This window comes from Podarcis melisellensis, assembly GCF_964234715.1.
Source record: "Podarcis melisellensis genome assembly, chromosome: 16".
Lineage (NCBI taxonomy): Eukaryota > Metazoa > Chordata > Lepidosauria > Squamata > Lacertidae > Podarcis > Podarcis melisellensis.
This window is the reverse complement of record NC_138533.1, coordinates 2,938,039-2,956,729: the sequence shown is the minus strand read 5'-3', so window position 1 is coordinate 2,956,729 and position 18,691 is coordinate 2,938,039. Positions and strand designations below refer to the sequence as shown.

General features: G+C 44.2%; 1 protein-coding gene across 3 annotated transcripts in view; it reads left to right on the top strand.

The window, feature by feature from the left end:
- Positions 1-18,691, top strand: part of TUFT1 (tuftelin 1) — a 59,156-nt gene that overhangs the window by 13,027 nt on the left and 27,438 nt on the right. For 2 of the 3 annotated variants that reach the window (XM_081891777.1, XM_081891776.1), the window contains exon 2: positions 17,586-17,660. In XM_081891777.1, coding sequence (XP_081747903.1) covers positions 17,586-17,660 — 75 coding nt within the window. Of the gene's footprint in view, positions 1-516; positions 616-17,585; positions 17,661-18,691 lie in introns of those variants that run through there. The other variant, XM_081891778.1, reaches the window with a different exon arrangement.

The window sequence follows — 18,691 nt, the reverse complement described above, 5'->3', positions numbered from 1 at the left end:
GTGGCGAGCGATGATGGGATGCACGAAAACTTCGCGCATGCGCAGGCCCAGTAGCGAGCGGCGATGGGATGTGGGAGGGAGCCCGCTCGCCGCCCCGCGTGTGCTCGCCGCCGCCGCCCCGCCTCTCGCCGCCCGACTCGCCCGCCTCCCTCCCACGGCACACCAGGCAACACCGGTTGGGAAACACTGAGTTAGTAGATATGTACATTGCCAATGTATTAATATAAAGGGACAAAGCGAGTGCGCATGTGCGGGGAAAGGGAGTTGGGAGGGGAAGGGGGCGGAGCCTAAGGAGTCGGACAAAAGAATGACGGCGAAGGTGGGCGGGCCTTTGAGAGCGCGCGGAGGCGTGGCCAGCGCGAGGGGAGAGATGACGCTGCAGGACGGAGGGTGGGCGTGGCCGGCGCTGGCGGGCGAGTAAGGGAAGAAGCGAAGGGGCGTGCCGAGGCGGGGAAGTGGGCGTGGCCAGTATATAAGGAGCGGGCGTGGCCGGATGCGCCTTCAGTCGCCAGGAAGCGTCGCCGGGAGCGGAGCGGGCGGGGAAGGTTTACTGCAATGAACGGGGCACGGAGCCTTTGCACGCTGGTGGATCTGCAACCGGAGGGAGAGAACCCGGTAAGCGACTCTGCATCTTTTCAGCCTCCCCTGTTCCAGGCTTCATATATAATAATTAAATTTTTAAATAAAACTTACTTTTCTCTAATATTTAAAACCTTTGCAAGACTGTGGCAATCGTAAAGAGTAACAAACAAAAGTATTTACTTTTTTATATCATTTTTTTATATCATTTTTTAAAATTCCTTACCGTTTGTAAAGCAGCGTTCCTCTGCACCTGTTCGAGGCTTTATAGATAATAATCAAACTTTGAAATATATTTTACTTCTCTCTAATATTTGAAACCTATTTTACTTTTTAATATCATTTTTTAAAAATTCCTTACCGTTCGTAAAGCATCGTTCCTACGAACTTTATTTGCTATTCTTTTAAAGGAAAAAAAAGGACTTTAGGTTGCTAAGTGTTACTCAGAGTAGGTCCACTGAATTTTTTGAACCTGAATTAGTCGTGTTTCTTCAATGGGTCTACTCTGAGTAGCATCGAATTAACACCCTTGCAAAGTGATGTGCCCTGTTGATACTTAAAAGAAAATGAAGTATTGTGATTGTGTGTGTGTGTGTGTTTAAATGCAGTACTGTGCATTATTTAAGAATGACAGCTGCATCCGAGATGTAAAAAGAAAAATGACTGTCAAAAAGATAAACAAGTTCTAAGTCAAAATCAGATTGTACTGCGATAACAGCCAGAAGTGTAGGTGTGTGTTTGGCAGATCAAAGTTGAATCCTATAAACACTTGGACTGTCATCTTGTCCCTGAGAGTACAACTCCTTGAACCTTACTTCTGAGTAGACCTGTGTAGGATCGCACTGTTAGTTGAGTACAGTGGTACCTCGGGTTACATATGCTTCAGGTTACAGACTCCGCTAACCCAGAAATAGTGCTTCAGGTTAAGAACTTTGCTTCAGGATGAGAACAGAAATCGTGCTCCGGCGGCACAGCGGCAGCAGGAGGCCCCATTAGCTAAAGTGGTGCTTCAGGTTAAGAGCAGTTTCAGGTTAAGAACGGACCTCCGGAATGAATTAAGTACTTAAAAAAAAAAGTATATATTTATTAAAGTTTTAAGGGGTACAACAAGAAAAAGTAAAAAACATCATTTTAAACAAAAAACAATACAACACATCCCAATAGGTAAAGTAAAAAGGATAAGATACAAAAGAAAGAAGGAAAAAAACAGAGAAATAAAATCTATTAAACAAAAAGAAAAAACAAAGAAAAATACAGCAAATCTTCACATTACTTATCTTTCATTGGCTTATTTCCTTGACCTCCTCGCACCTCCCTTTTTTGTATTCTAGATCGATTATCCATTTCAGCAAATCCTTTCCCTCTTTTCAAATTTTAGTCCTGTAATTTATCTTAGTATAATGTAGCTTTACTTTCCCTCCTTTCACCAATTAACACTCAGTTATTCCCAAATCCTTTATATCATTCCTGCTAAAGTCACATAACATCATTCCAACATCCTTCTAACAGTCATTAATTTTAGAATAAAAAAAATTCCTTCCAGTAGCACCTTAAAGACCAACTAAGTTAGTTCTTGGTATGAGCTTTCGTGTGCATGCACACTTCTTGTGTGCATGCACACGAAAGCTCATACCAAGAACTAACTTAGTTGGTCTTTAAGGTGCTACTGGAAGGAATTTTTTTTTGTTTTGACTATGGCAGACCAACACGGCTACCTATCTGTAATTTTACAATGTTTCTGTAAATAGTATTTAAATTTCTTCCATTCTTCCTCCACCGACTCTTCTCCCTGGTCTCGGAATGTATTAAGTACTTAACCCGAGGTATCACTGTACAGTTAGCACTCAGTTAAATAAGTACTGTATAAGATAGTCCTGTGTGGTGGTTACTTGTAATGTAAATACTAGCTGTCGCTCATTGCACTTTGCAAAGGTTGCCTCTGAGCATGGGCAGTTGGCCCTTATGTCAGCAAGTTCCAGACATATATACAGTATTTGTTAGTCTCTTTTTTTGCAAGTCACCCCTAAAGCAGAGGTTACAGCTTTTTGGCTGGGGGGGAAGGCATGGTATCCACAATTCTGGGCCAAAAAGCTCATATTTGGTGTGGAAGAGACTACTAGAGACACATTTTTTATCTGGGATTAGTCTGAACTTGTATTAAAGTCAAGTAGACTCAAGATTTAAAGGATAAATCTGTTGCTTCAAACCTAAGTTTGATTGCTCAGAAGTAACTCCCCGTGAAATTCTGTGGGGTTTACTTTTGAGTAGGTGTAGCTAGGATCACTGCCTACATGTATGCATGAGTCTGCATACATCGCTGTTTGCTTCTTGCTTGGGTGTCCTGTTTAAAAAATAAAGGAGAAAAGCAAACTATGTTTTAAAGAAATACATAGGATACGCTCCTTTGTAAGGAGGAGGCTATATAATTTTTTAGTGATATTCTTGCGGCGACTTCTGAGTTGTAACACTTAATATTTGAGAGGCTCAACGGTTTTGAGAAGTATTTATTTTGCAGGGTGATCTGTGCAAAATGTAAAAGGCAGTGGCTAGATTTAGGACATAATTGCCTTGCGTCAGTTGAAGGAGGATTCCACAAAAAGTTTGTGCGTATCATCTGGCCATAACATTGACCCTTGGAAGCGAGGAAGGAAAGATTTTGTGTGCCCATTTTTCAGATGGCAATGGGGGAAATAGAGGCCAGGAGAAAATGACTTCCCTCAGGCCACCTGATGAGTTTGTGAGGATTACCAGTGTTCACCGCAGTTGTGTTTTCCCTTTTGTCATAGTGATTTTTGTTGTATGAGGTAGCCTGGCGGAGACATCTATTTCCATAGGTTTGTGAGGTTGCAGTTACTAAAGGCCTCTTTCCTTCTAGGACTTACTTTAGGGCAGGGAGGATAAAAATCAATGATTGTTTTAAAAATATATAGTTTTTGTTTTTTTGTTTAAATAGAATTTTTAAAATAAAATGCTTTTGGAGGAAAAATCTTTCTAGAGGTAGTTTTCTGTTTAGGTTACATTATAGTCCAAAGGCTGTTCATCAGGAAATAAGGATTTGTTTTAAGTTAACAAACATGGATACATATGCTACAGTGTTATTGCTTTAGTTAAATAAGTCATTTAAATTGTTATTAAGTAAATGATTATTTTTCTCCTTCCAATAAAGTACAGCAGAAAAGTTGTCCAAATATAAACAGTTCACTTATTGAACCTCACAATAATTTCATAATTATCTGTCTATGTATTTCTAATAGTATAACCAAATCAGTGATTTTTGATATCACTGTAAAAACCGCTCTGGAAATTTATTATTCCAAAAAGGAAGCCTTCATCTGGTTGTAATTATTGAGATTATACCAGCAAGAATGAGTCTTTCTGTAAAAAAAATTGAGAGATTTAAATCAGGTTTTACTGACTAGTGATTTAAATCAGACCCACCCTGTTTTAGGGACTCTCCCACCATTACCTTTCAACTTGTGAAGGCTGCCCAGTGATCATCTCTCTCTGGTGAGTTTGGGGTTGTCCCATCTCCCACTCCCCCCCCCCAATAAAATTCTTAAAGCAGGATCCCTGTGACTCTTTAAATCCCAGGGTAGATTTAGTTGTAGGGGTCTGGGAGTCAGCGACTGGGCCTTGGCCTGCTACCTGGGGAGTCTCTACAGGTTTTCCAACATCTTACTACTTTTTGGGGGGCTTCCGTGGGGGTTGCGTGGTCTTTGATCGGAATATTTTGTGCTGTCAGATGCAGGAATGAGTCTCGTTTCTTTTCTTTTTCCCCAAAAATTTTATTAATTTTCCCAAAAATAATTTAAACAAACACACAAATAGAAAAACAAACATAGATCTCAACCATATTTAAAGCAAACTTGGTAACATTGTTGAGTGACTTCCTCATATCCCCCTGCTTGAATTTCAGTGTATATCATTTTAACGGTTTTCCAAAACCACTATTCTTATAAAATTAACTTAGTCACTTAAAATATTTTTATTTTCCTTTCCAACTCTGTATTAAACATATTAATTCATCCTATTATCTGATTATGTCCTATCTGTTATTTGCAAGCTTCTCTAATTAGTTTAACTTAACATATTTTACTAAATAGTCGCAGCGGAAAGTCAACCATGATTTGAAACTGTTATCTGAAAGAATTGCAGGTTGGCTGTTTTGACACGTCCAACCTTTTTGGGATGGCACTGATGACATGATGGTGCCACTCCTTGCTGCTGAAAATGGTTGCTTATCTGATGTCTCCGCTGGGAGATGAGGAGGGCAAATTAATGAGATATTCCCGAAATAGGCCTTTTTGGGGGAAGGGAGGTGGGGTAGGAGTTGAAAGGATGGATGGTGGGAACATATTTTTGAAAAAATTAATGCAAGTTCAGGCGGATGTTAATGTCTTGCACTTTTGCAAAACAGAGTGGGTGTCTGTTGTGTTTGTTAATTTACCAGTATTTATTTAACAGAATTTACGTGCCACTTAATTGTAAATAAAACCTCTGGTACACAGATTTGTAAACTGCCCAGGTTGGTCTGACTCAATAGCTAAATTTACCTGTGTTTACTCTCCTTAGAGAGATAGGTAGGGTATTGTAGTTCACCTGAATTGTCTCTCTCTCTTCTTCCTTATCTTGTTCTTTCTCTGCTGTTTTCTTATCTGGTTTTGCAAATTCCTCTGCCCACCCAAATTCTTGAAATTGCTGAATCAAAGCATGAACTTTTGACCGTCTTGCAAATCACATCCTTCACCTTAAAAGGCCAAGATAATGAGTTTCTCCTTCCCAGCCTTGTCCTTGGCTTAATTTACTGCTCATTCCTTGTTTGGGTCTTGGCATTTTAAAAAAAGTAAAACAACAACAAGGAGAGTTTCCCCCCCTTTCTTTAATGAGTAGCTGTCGCTTGGATAAAAATTTGGGCATTTGACCCAGCAAAAAAGAAAGATTTATCCAGTTGACCAGTCAAGTAACAGTGAAGCATTTTGCAATTTATTTGTGTTGGAACAGAAATGTGATTTTAATCATTTAAAGTTTAAATAATCAGCAGGCTTAGCAGGTAGGCGGAACACAAAAACAAAGTACGGTAGCTAACTCTGGTTTAGAAGCTCCTTTTTATTTAATGTTCCAGCTTTGCACAATGCTCCCTAAGGCTCCCAATAAATAAACAGATCATGACACGCGCTTTTTATTTAATCCTGGAACACAGAATCTGCTTCAAGTCCATTTTTTAAGGAAGGATATTAAGCCAAATAACGTAACAGCAAGCTTTTTTTTTTTTAAAGCCAAACTTGAAACAAAGGCTGTTTTTGCTAAGTAGACAGCCGTCCACTTTGTCAAGCCTCATAGAATATTTGACTGCTGGCGAATTGACAGCATTTAAGTGGTCAGTTGGCTGGTGTACAAAACTTAATTTTAAGCCGAAGGAGGAAGGCTTCTGAGTGGATTTTAGCATGTGTATGTGTGTGTGTGTATATATATATATATATATATATATATATATATATATATATATATGCTGAGAGAGTAATAAAAGGTCAAAGGGGGAACCCATCTCTTCTTGTTAGAAACAGGGATGCTCACCTGATCCCCATCATTGCTCACCTTTAGGAAAACCTTTTTCCTTTCTGCAAGGCCTTCGGCTTTCAGTTACCTGTAGGCTCCTTGATTGGGTGGGATGTTTTAATCCTGCCTTTTAAAAATACAGTTGTCTTTTTCTGTTTTATGCTGGTTTTAAATAATGTAAATAAGCAACTGGAATGCATAGCTAGGATGCAGCTCAAATCTCCCTGCCCCAAGGTGGTTGTTCCCTGCCCACTCCTAAAAAAAGAAAAGAAAGGTGTTTTGCCAGGGATATATTGTGTGATCATTGAGAAGGAAAGTTACCGTATTTTTTGCTCTATAAGACTCACTTTTTCCCTCCTAAATAGTAAGGGGAAATGTGTGTGTGTCTTATGGAGCGAATGCAGGCTGCGCAGCTATCCCAGAAGCCAGAACAGCAAGAGGGAGCGCTGCTTTCACTGTGCAGCGATCCCTCTTGCTGTTCTGGCTTCTGAGATTCAGAATGTTTTTTTCCTTGTTTTCCTTCTCCAAAAACTAGGTGCGTCTGTGGTCTGATGCGTCTCATAGAGCGAAAAATACGGTACCTGTTTTTTGATCTACTGTGACCCTCTGTTCTTATTAGGCAGGGTTATGAATGTGAACTTCTGGCTTATCACAGACTTCTGAAATGGCATCTTTGTGACTCAGATTTCATTTGGAAAACCGTATCTTTATTAAAAAATTTAGTTTGCAAGAAATGGGTTGCGTGCAGGTGTGGGGTTTTTGTGTGTGCTAGTTTTCCTGGTCATAAATTCTGGCGCTTACGTCTTGATTTCCATCATTCTGTTTACATTGCAATGCCTTGCGTTAGAAAACTCTGGCTTTTAAAAAATCAGTTTACTGCCACATCACGCTGAATTTTAAATGGCGGTAAAGAACCGTAGGCCCTGAATTTTGTCACTGCAAGCTTTCCCGAGTTAACAGTCTTGCAAATGCCCCCTCTCCTACAAGAAAGGATTAAGGCGTAAACCACAGCCGTGGCATCTCAGGACTCCAATGAGGTATTTTAAAATTCCTAGGCAGGGTCATAACAATAGCATTCCTTGTCTCTTAAGGGTGGATTTATAAACCTCTTCTCCCACCCGTCCCCAGCTTGAGTTCTTGAGGAAAGTGACTGTTTTGACAATTCTTATTTTCATCAGTTGTGTGCTAAGCCCATCCCAAACCTGTTATAAGATGGCGCTGTCTGTTAAACCACAGAGCCTCTTGGACTTGCCGATCAGAAGGTCGGCGGTTCGAATCCCCGCAACAGGGTGAGCTCCCGTTGCTCAGTCCCTGCGTCCGCCAACTTAGCAGTTCGAAAGCACACCAAAGTGCAAGTAGATAAATAGGTACCACTCTGGCGGGAAGGTAAACGGCGTTTCTGTGCGCTGCTCTGGTTTCACCAGAAGCGGCTTAGTCCTGCTGGCCACATGACCCGGAAGCTGTACGCCGGCTCACTCAGCCAGTAAAGCGAGATGAGCACCACAACCCCAGAGTTGTCCACGACTGGACCTAATGGTCAGGGGTCCCTTTACCTTTCCCTATCTCTTGTTTTGGGATGAGCCAGTTTTGTGGTTACTGTGTGAATGTATCCATGTTCTAGCAACCGAGGGTGCCTTAGCGGTGACATCACAGGCGCTGTCCACTAGGTGCCTGTGGCCTTTCTGCAATTACATCCTGGATCACAAGAGCCTGGCTAGCTGGACTCCTATATAAATGTTAGTTATTACCAAATACGTAACATGCTTGCAGTTGGGAGTTAGTTATTATCAAATACATAATGTGCTTGCGTTTGGGAGTCGGAAGTTTGTGAGGTAGGTTGATGACACAACAGCAGCAACAACAACAAACCCAGAGGAATTTTGTGGCTAATATCCTACCTGGGTGGATACTGGTGATTAAGCACACTGAGGACTAGTAACTTGCCTCTCTTCCCAAGTTCAATGCCCAGTATCTCCAGTTAACCCACCTCAAGTCGGAGTGTTGTGGGAAAGACTTCTGGCTGGGCTCTAAGCCCTGCTGAAGAGAAAATGTGAAGGCTTTTTGCAACAGCCGTGTAAAGGAGGCCACTGAACTTTTTCTTCTGTTCACATCTTATCAGGTGGCGGCTGTTATTTTTAATTTTTATTTAACCTGTCCTTCCTCCAGTTTTCCCAAGGCTGCATACGTGGTCTCATCTTATCCTACCAACATCCCTGTGAGGTAGGACTGTGTGACCGACTTAAGGTTCACACAGTAGAATTTGGAACCCGGGTCTTGATGACCAGAATACAGCAGTGCACCACATTGGCTAAAATATGTCAATTAGTGCCTTTTTAATTGATGAGCGTTGGAAAAGATCACCTGCATCAAAATCTCCACTTAATTACCGTATTTTTCCGTGTATAAGACTAGGTTTTTTCACTAGAAAACAATGTCAAAAATTAGGGGGCGTCTTATACACTGATACACCCCCCCCAAAAGTGGGGGCATCTTATACATGGGGGCATCTTATAGATGGAAAAATATGGTAAATGTAGGCCAATCCTTCTCTCTCAGCCTAATCACCCTGATCCATTGAGCTTTGTGACTTGAGTTGAGATTTGAACTCTGAACCTAGTCTGACTCTCATTCTACACCTGACTGCTCCTTCTCCCCCCAGGGAGCCACCGCAGTTAAGACACTGCCCTCCCATTACCACCCTGTTATTAGTTCCTGTCTTAGAGAAGAAGTAAATACGTTTATTTATTTAATGAAATTTATACAAACCTTGATTGTAAAAAGCCTCCAAGTGGTTTTCAAAAAATGAGTAAGACTCGTTACCTGTAGGCAGCATCTACTCAGCGTAAGTGACCATCCCAACGGCTGTTTTAAGGCATCGATTCCTCTTAACCTTGGGGGAAAACTACAAATAGGGGTTTGGTTATGTGTTTCTTGCTCATTAGTGTCTTGAAAAATACCTATCGCTCTGACCTCATGTTTTCTCATAAACGCCGCTCGCAAATGGGTTCTGATAGAGTGAGGAATGTAAAGATAATTATAACCCGGCGTGGAAAATGGGACTGTAATTTTTCTGCAACATTTAACATGCCCCTTGCCGAGTGGGTAATTGTGCCGGGGACTCGGGAAAATCGCATTTGCGTAATCAAGACATCTCCTGGGACTTAAATTGCGGCGTGTTGCTCGTTCAGTCATTTATTTCTCAGGAGAGAGCCGCGAGGCTTAGCTGCAATTTCGTTCAGCTGATCGCGTCTCGGCTTGAAGTGACGGATCCAGATGCGTGTCACAGCTCTTCTGACACAGCACATAATGCCTTTTGAGGTTTTAAAAGAGGAATCTGGCTGAGCGGTGGACAGCAAAGGTGAATGGAGATACATTGGAAACTGATGCTCTGAAAACCTGGGGAAATCTGCGTGCCGCTGTGACGAAGACCACCCACCCGTAGCCCCTGCTAGATGTAATTAGTGCTGTGCTAGATGCTCTTTTCAGTTGCAAAATTGATTTTGCGATGCCTCTTTGTGCAAAAAGGCTAAGGGGTTGTTTTTCAGAGTCTCGAGTCCACAGACAGTACAGATCTCCAGCAACTGCCAATGTTTGCATGACTGCTGAAATGGGATGCAGTTGGTTAGAGTTAATTACCGTATTTTTCGCCCCATAGGACACACCGGCCTATAGGACGCACCAAGTTTTTTTTTTGGGAAATAAATAAATAAATAATTATTTTCCCCCCAGGCGCTTGTGGGGCCGGCAGCGGGGAGAAGCGCTCTTCTCCCCGCCGTCAGCCTCCAAACCATTTCGGGAGACAGCGGGATGGCGGCGTTCCGCCTCCCTCTGTCCCCCGACCTTGTGGGGCTGGCACTGGGGCTCTCCTGAAGCCTGGAGAGCGAGAGGGGTCGGTGCGCACCGACCCCTCTCGCTCTCCAGGCTTCACCGAAAGCCTGCATTTGCCCCATAGGACGCACACACATTTCCCTTTCATTTTTGAAGGGGGAAAAGTGCGTCCTATAGGGCGAAAAATACGGTACTTTAAGGTTGGGCATTTGCCTAGCCAAGAAATAAAATAGAAAATTGACCGACTGGCCAGAGCAACGTCCCCCAACCTGGTCCACAGGTTTTGGACTACATCTGTGAAGCAGAACTCCCTCCATTGCCTCTGCTGTGGCAGACCAGCTCCATCCAGTCTCCTCTCCCCCCATATTTCATTGGGGAAAACCATTTCATCAGGCTGCGTCAGTGGGAGCGATGGGAATCAATAGGGCACGACTCATCATCTTTTCTGGAGACCCCGTTCCCTTAGGCACCTCCTGCCCCTGAGCTACACCAGCATTTGGTCATTACAGGAACACCTGTTGAGAAATAGAAGCTTGAGTTTTCCTCTTCCCTCCCTGTCCCTTTTCCCTTGTGTGTCTTTTTTTTAAAATAAAAATATTGAGGGAGGGACTGTCTTGTTTTGAATCTGTTGCGCAGCGGCAGGATTATCCACTTCTGTGCCTGCTCTCCTTTCACCTTTCCCATCCTGGCTGCCACCTAGAAGAATTTGCAGCTAAGAACTTACACCTGGGTTTGTGCTTTTTTTTCCTGGGAACTGTAGGTTGTTCAGGGTGCTGGGAATTGTAGTTCTACAACTCCCAGGATTCTCTCAGGAGTGTGTGTGGGGAAAGACTGTGACTCTTAAAGTGTTCTTGGCATGCTTCCAAATATACAAGCATAAGATTCACCTTGGATGTGAAGGAAAAATTCCGTGCTTAGGCTGTTTACATAGAGCAAGCTCATTGACCGTTAACAAAATATTAACTTCTACACCTTGACTTGCATTTGCTGGGGTGGTTTTCTGTGTGTGTGTGTGTGGATATATAATACCCCCAGGGGCTTTCCCACCTTGATATTGGTGAACGCAGTGACTCATTTCCTGAAACATTCAGCCGATCTGTGAAGTTCTGCCCTCCCCCGTACCATATATGGGGCGATTGCAGAATCTCACCTGTGTAGTTTGTGTTTGCGTGGCGATGGCTGCTATAGAGACCAGGTTAATAACCGCTTCGGTTGACCTGCCACGCCTTCAGAATTCTTGGTGGGGCTGGTAGATCTCTGCCACAAATCCTCATATTTCAGGAACTGGAGCCAGTGACCCAAACAGGGAAAAGGTAGTCAGCCGTTGGAAGAAAATCTGCAGTTAGTCGAATCTCTTGGAGATAATCAACCCTGTTTACACCAGCGAATTTCGACCATATGTTAGTGGGCATTGTGATTCAGCAACAACTCCAAGTTGAAGAAACCATTGCTCTAGATCATGCCCCCCCTGAAGTGTTGGACTACGACTCCCATCATCCACTGGCGGCGCCAGCAATGGATGATGGGAGTTGGAGTCCCAGCAGCGTCCATTTTGCAGGCACCGGGTTGGGGAAGCCTACTGTAGGCGCAGAAATGCAGCTTTTATTTGTGAGTTGTGTATGGCCACATTCACACTATGTATTTGAAGCACTGTGATATCACATGGAACAAATTCTGGTCGTGGTAGTTTAGGCTGCTTGTTAGGAGAACGCCCCCCCCCCCATCAAATATTCATATAGCAGCAGAGATTCAAATTGGCTTCTAATTGTATTTTTATTGCTGCTTCTGTTTCTTACCTTGCCGTATTATGGCTTGAATCCTGTGGAATTCAGATCGTGACATGATAGAGTACAATGTGTAAGAACTAAAAGAAGCAATGAAAATGCAGGTTAAAAAGAATTGCAAATGCTACCATGGGCAGAAAAAACATAATTATGCCGTTTGCCCCGCAGGACTCTTGGCAATTTTAATGTGGCCCATGGCAGGAAAGCAAAGTTTGAGAACCTCTGACCTAGGCATTAGCCCAAAGGAGATGGAGAAAAAGGGGGGGGGGTGAAAGTGTTGTTTCAGACAAGGGCCGATATTCCAGCCACCCTCTTTGTTTTGGTGATTCCCGCAGGCACCACCTGCATTCTTCCAAGTTTATCTGTGCATAATGAGGACTACAACCTTGTTTGTGTGTATGTATGTGTTTTTAAACTGATGTTACGATAGTTTCCTGGGTCCTCTGGTGGTCCTTTTTTATATATAGGAATTATGATGGACTCCTTCCATGATCTAGGAATCTGGCCCGTGGCATTGGTTGCATAAATCATAACACGGTACATCTAGAGATTGTAAGTAATGTGTAGGAGATTATGCGTTGAAATATTTTTGTTGATATTTTAGATTGTAAAAACGATATTTTATCTATTGATTTGTTTTACCTTGTGGGCTTATAGCCGAATAAAGTATTATCTATCTATGTGTTTTTAAAAGCTGAAATTCTCTGAGATCAGAATTTGGAGCTCACTATCATACTATGGGTTTTGCGTGCTCCTGGATAACAGAACGAGCCTGTTTATATTTTTTGTTTTGGTTCTGCAGCTCTGCGGGCTTTGATTCGGGAATCAAAAAGGCATTTTCTGCTCTGCCCTGTAGTGGTTGCACGTGGCACCATTTCTGTTCCCCTGCAGTTTGCCTTCTGCCAAAAGCTACGTCGTGCGTCTCACTCTCTGCCGTGGCGAAACCTCATAACTTGCGTAATTACATTACGTAAATGATAAAGCCCTTACGTTAGGCCAGGCGAGTTCTTTTCAGTGCAGAGGGGAACGTATTGTGAGCGAACCGAAAGCGGAATACTGATTGTATTCTCTGGGTCGAATTCCTTTCCAGACACGAGAAAGGTAGATGTGGTGCAATCACTATCCCGCTTGCTATCTCCGGCTGAATTCTCCCCCCGCCCCAAAAATAAGTCAAATATCTTCTTGCAAATGTGAGCGCGTTTGTTCAGGGCAGATCCTGCACCTCTGGAGCAGCAGCTGGGTTGTCCTGGGTGTGGAATGACACATTGCGGAGATCCTGCTCTGAGTTTGCCTAAAAAATGTTGCTGTCCTGGTTTGTTCCCGATTCTTGCTTCATAAGCCCTAGATGTCATAATTGAGAGTTGGGACAGACCCAGAGCAAGGGGGGGAAAGCCCCAAAATGTCAGAGGTGGGCGGAGGATGCCTTGCCCTTGTGCCACAAATCGCCCCAGGTTGGCCCAAACTCTTGGTCGCCTGCCAACGTGGTGCTGGAATGGTGTTTGGTTTTTTTAAAAAACTGCAAACAAGATGACGACAGTGACTTTAATAGGCTTCGCCAGAGCCTTTTGCCCGCCAGGTAATTAAGGTCCGCGTTTCTGTGTCATGTTGAAAGACGTGCTCTCGAAGCAGCTTCTGGAACGCCCAACCTCTCAACTGGAATTGGGTGTTCAAGGGCTGGCGGCACACGTACAAATTGCTGGCGATTAAAGCACGGGGAACGTGGGTCGGTCCTAATTGTGGCCCCCTGGGCGTCCAGGTGGGGTCACGGGTATCCTAAACAGGTGTGTGCAGTTCCACAGAGGTGTGATGTGCTGAAGTTGGCGGATGCTTTTCCTTCCCTGGACAGGATGCTCTCTCTCTTGCCCAAATGCTCACGCTTTGCTGATTGCGCCGTACTTGTCCGCGTGCTGATAGCGCCGTGTTAATTAGCTGAACGGCAGAAGGATCTTGGCTTGCGCCAGCAGCTACAACACGCAAGCAATCTGCTCACGAGGAGACCACCAGCAGGAAAGAAAAGCAACAGTGTGCTCTCAGATGGCGTGCAAAATTGTCGAGAGAGGCCCTGTGTCAGGTGTTGTGTGACATTGACCGTTGCACACCCCCTTCCGTGTCACTCCATTTCATAAAATGCGTTCAGGACATTGAGTGGGTGTCTGAACGTAGGGTGGTTCTCCAGTAATCCAGGCCTAGGCCACCTGTCATGTAGGATCTAATAATAAATAATAATAACTTAAAAACAAGATTAAAATGCAGCCTCATTTCAGCAGAAACTCAAAAACTTTTTGGGGGATGAAAGTCTTCACCAAGGCTAGCTATCCAGACTGGTCCTACGTGGGCCAGAAAAAAAAGCCAGGGAAGTCCCCAAATAGGAGTTCCATCACAGAAGGAGAAAGGAAAGAGGGGAAGGGGATCAAGTTGATTTCAAGCCAAAGGCCAGGCGGAACAACTCTGTCTTACAGGCCCTGTGGAAAGAAATCAGATCCTGCAGGGCCCTGGTCTCATGAGGCAGAGCGTTCCACCAGGCAGGAGCCAGTGCTGAAAAGGCCCTGGCTCTGGCTAAGGCTAATCTTTGAGATTCCTGCATTGTCTGGGATTGGACTGAATGACCCTCAGGGTCCCGTACAACTCCGCATTTCTATGATGCCTTTCAGGTGATTTCCGACTACAGCTCCCATCCAGCGCTCGAAATTCACCAGGCACCTGCCTGCCCGCCACCTGGAGTTGCACGTCTGGGGATCCTTGGATTTTGACCAGGGCTCAGCAAACCTTTGCAGCAGGGGGCCGGTCCACTGTCCCTCAGACCTTGTGGGGGGCCGGACTATATTTTGGGGGGAAAAAATGAACGAATTCCTATGCCCCACATACAACCCAGAGATGCATTTTAAATAAAATGACACATTCTACTCATGTGAAAACACGCTGATTCCTGGACCGTCCGCAGGCTGGATTGAGAAGGCGATTGGGCCGGATCCGGCCCCCGGGCCTTAGGTTGCCTGCCCATGATCTTGACTGTTTCCACACATTAACAACAAGTCCTGTAGAATTATTCCCGTTACGTTTTATCTGCACAATCGGAATGAATTTCAGGAGCCAAGAAATCACGTTGAAAAACATGACTTGGAAGCCGTCTCGCCCCAAAATGGCCATTTGGCATTCCGTTATGGTGGCCGTACGCCTGGTTTAAGGAGCCGTTTGGCTAAATACAGATCTGAGTTTCCAACTCTGCTCCCATCATCCCTTGCCGTGGGCTGCCGTTTGCCGTGAAAACATTCGCCCTGAGTTTGTTGGACGTGTGCACAGCTACTGGGGGAGAAGACACCATAAGAGCGTTGCTTTTGCCGAGTCTCAGAGCCCTGATGTCTGGCGCGCTCTCTCTCTTTCTCTGTGTGTGGCTAAAATAAGTCTATTTTCACGCTTGTTTACAAGGCTGAGAACAAGTTGCTGAACAAGTTTGGCTAGGGGCAGAAGGAGAAAAGGAAAGCCTGCATGTTAAGCTCTTTACGCAGCGTGGGGAGGCGGAAATGAATTCTCCGCGCCAACTGTCTCCCATGAATTAAAAATGAGTGCCTGTCTCCCGGGCAGAACCTTGCATTGATTCCTGCAGAGCCAGCCTGAGGCCTGGGGGGGGGGTTTGGGGGGCTTACAGGAAGCTGTCTTCTGCAGACCCAGACCTGTGGTCCCTCTAGTTCAGTGCAGACTGCACTGGCTGGCAGCTGCTTGCCAGGGTTTCAGGCCAGCAGACGTTCCCCAGCCATTCCTGGAGACGCCAGCGATGGAAGCTGGGACCTTGTGCATGCAAAACAGCCGCTCTGCCCCTGAGCCACCTTCTCCAAAAATAAATCAAGGCTCCAGTCCTCATGGTTCTGAACACAGGGGTAGTTTAAACGGGACCTTCTGCATGCAGAGTAGTTGTTCTCTACCACCTCTGGCTGTTCGCTAAGAATTGCTAGTCGCCGAAAGCTGTTCTTTGTTCATGTTGTTGTTGTTTAGTCACTTAGTCATGTCTTATTCTTCGTGACCCCCTGGACCAGAGCACGCCAGGCCCTCCTGTCTTCCACTGCCTCCCGCAGTTTGGTCAGACTCATGTTGGTCTCTTCGAGAACACTGTCCCACCATCTCGTCCTCTGTCATCCCCTTCTCCTTTTGCCCTCCATCTTTCCCAACATCAGGGTCTTTTCCAGGGAGTCTTCTCTTCTCATGAGGTGGCCAAAGTCTTGGAGCCTCAGCTTCAGGATCTGTCCTTCCAGTGAGCACTCAGGGCTGATTTCCTTCAGAATGGAGAGGTTGGATCTTCTTGCAGTCCATGGGACTCTCCAGAGTCTCCTCCAGCACCAGAATTCAAATGCATCCATTGTTTGGCGATCGGCCGCCTTTATGGTCCAGCTCTCACTTCCATACATCACTACTGGGAAAACCATAGCTTTAACTATGCAGACCTTTGTTGGCAAGGTGATGTCTCTGCTTTTTAAGATGCTGTCTAGGGTTTGTTCATAATAGTGCCTTTTTGGAAAAATCTCTTCAGCTGATAGACGGCTCTTCATTTAACCTGCTTCAGATCCCTCTGTAAAATCAACCCATCCCATGAAGCCTTTGGCTGAGCCCTGAGATCAGGAGATCTGCTTCACACCATGGCAGAACCAGGCCTCCCGTGTGGTGACCCCTAGCCTTCGGAACTCCCTCCCACTGCATGTATCAGACATGCGCCTTCTCTCTTTCGACAGCCTTCTAAAATCTCTATCCCAGTTTCCTTCTCTCTTAGATGGGTCCAAGTTGATTTCAAGCGACTGCCGTTATGTTGAGACCGTGTTTGTATTTTAGGATATACAGGTGAAACTCGAAAAATTAGAATATCGTGGAAAAGTTCCTTTCTTTCACTAATTCAGCTTCAAAGGTGAAATTCATATATGAGATAGACTCGTGACATGCAAAGCGAGATATGTTAAGCCTTGATTTGTTCTTGAAACTCGAAAAATGTGAATATCGTGGGAAAGTTCCTTTATTTCCGTAATCCAGCTTGAAAGGTGAAACTAATATATGAGATCGACTTGTGACATGCAAGGCGAGATATGTCAAGCCTTGATTTGTTATCATTGCGATGATCATGGCGTACAGCTTATGAAAACCCCAAATTAACAATCTCAGAAAATTAGAATATTCAAGGAAATCCGCAAAACCAGGATGGCAAATAGAGCAAGATTGGACCTTTGAGAAGTAGAAGCATCTCTCTCTCTGCATGTCATGAGTCGATCTCATATATTAGTTTCGCCTTTTAAGTTGAATTACTGAAATAAAGAACTTTCCCATGATATTCTAATTTTTTGAGTTTCACCTGTATATAGCGTATTTTTTTGCTCTATAAGACTCACTTTTTCCCTCCTAAAAAGTAAGAGGAAATGTGTGTGTGTCTGATGGAGCGAATGCAGGATGCGCAGCTATCCCAGAAGCCAGAACAGCAACAGGGATTGCTGCTTTCGCTGCACAGCGATCCCTCTTGCTGTTCTGGCTTCTGAGATTCAGAATATTTTTTTCTTGTTTACCTCCTCCAAAAACTAGGTGCGTCTTGTGGTCTGGTGCGTCTTATAGAGCGAAAAATACAGGTACATATTTTATAGACTGCATATGCAGTTCTTTATAACGGTTGATTATGTTTGGATCATGCCGCAAATTTGGGGTGCCTCGTGGGAAGCGATCCACGAACGAAATCGACGACAGCGCCTTGAATGAAACCTTTCTGCGGCTGTTATATTAGAGATCGCTTTGGGATGCAATTTGCAAATACTGGTAAATGTTGCTAAGCCAACGTCTTGAGCGTGTCTCCTTTGCCGTCTTCTTTTCCAGGACAGTGTGAAAATACTACGGCTGACCCTCCAGAATGACCTCCCTGGGGACAGGCGCGACCAAGGAAAACAAAAGGTGAGTGGCTGGTGTGAATAAGGCCCCGTCTGCTATACTATTTTAGCAGCCACGACTGCCCCCAAAGAATCCTGGGAGCTGTAGTTTGTTGCGGGTGCTCAGATTTGTCAGGAGACACCCCTCCCCAGTTCCCCTTACAGAGCTGCAATTCTCAGCAGCTTGACTGAACCTTCCTTCCTAGGAAATTTTGAGAACTGTAGCTGTGTGACGGGGGATCTTCTCACAATCTCAGCACCCTTAAAATGCTACAGTTCCCAGGATCAGGGACGGATTTAGGTTTGATGAGTTCCTGAGCTACTGAAAGTAATGGGACTCTTTCTATGTCCAGCTGTCCTTTGTCAACAACAAATTGTCGCTGTTTTTGTGTGTTGAATGCATGCTATATGGAAATTGATGGACCTAATAGGTATCTAAAGCCATTTGCACATCACAAAATATGTATTTTATCAAAGTAATTGTTGAACTGAAATACAACAATGAAGAAGTATCGTACTTTTCTGTGTATAAGACTAGATTTTGATATTTTTTTTTACTAAAAAATAATGTTAAAAAGGAGGGGTAGTCTTATACGCAAGGGCAACCCCCCCATTTTCTTAATTTTGAGTCCCCCCAAATAGGGAGCGTCTTATACACAGGGGCGTGTTATACACAGAAAAATACAGTATATTAATAGTGAAATGCAATTAAGAAGTATATGGGGGGGGCAAGAGATTAGGGCCCTAAGCGATAGCTTGTTTAGCTTATACGTAAATCCGGCACTGCCCAGGTTCCTTTGGGAAGAAGCCATGTTTGTTAAATGTGGCATAAAAGACAATGTCCAGGTCCTCGTTATGGGGAGCGATTTGGGTTTCCCTAGCCACTCTGGGTGGATTCCAACAGAACACTAAAATACAATAACCTATTAAACATTAAAAGCTTCCCTAAACAGGGCTGCCTTTAGATGTCTCTGGAAAGTCTGTGGTTGTTTAACCCCTTGGCACTGTTGGTTTCTGCTTTCTTCTCTGTGCAGCGAAGTGCTTGTCATGAGACAG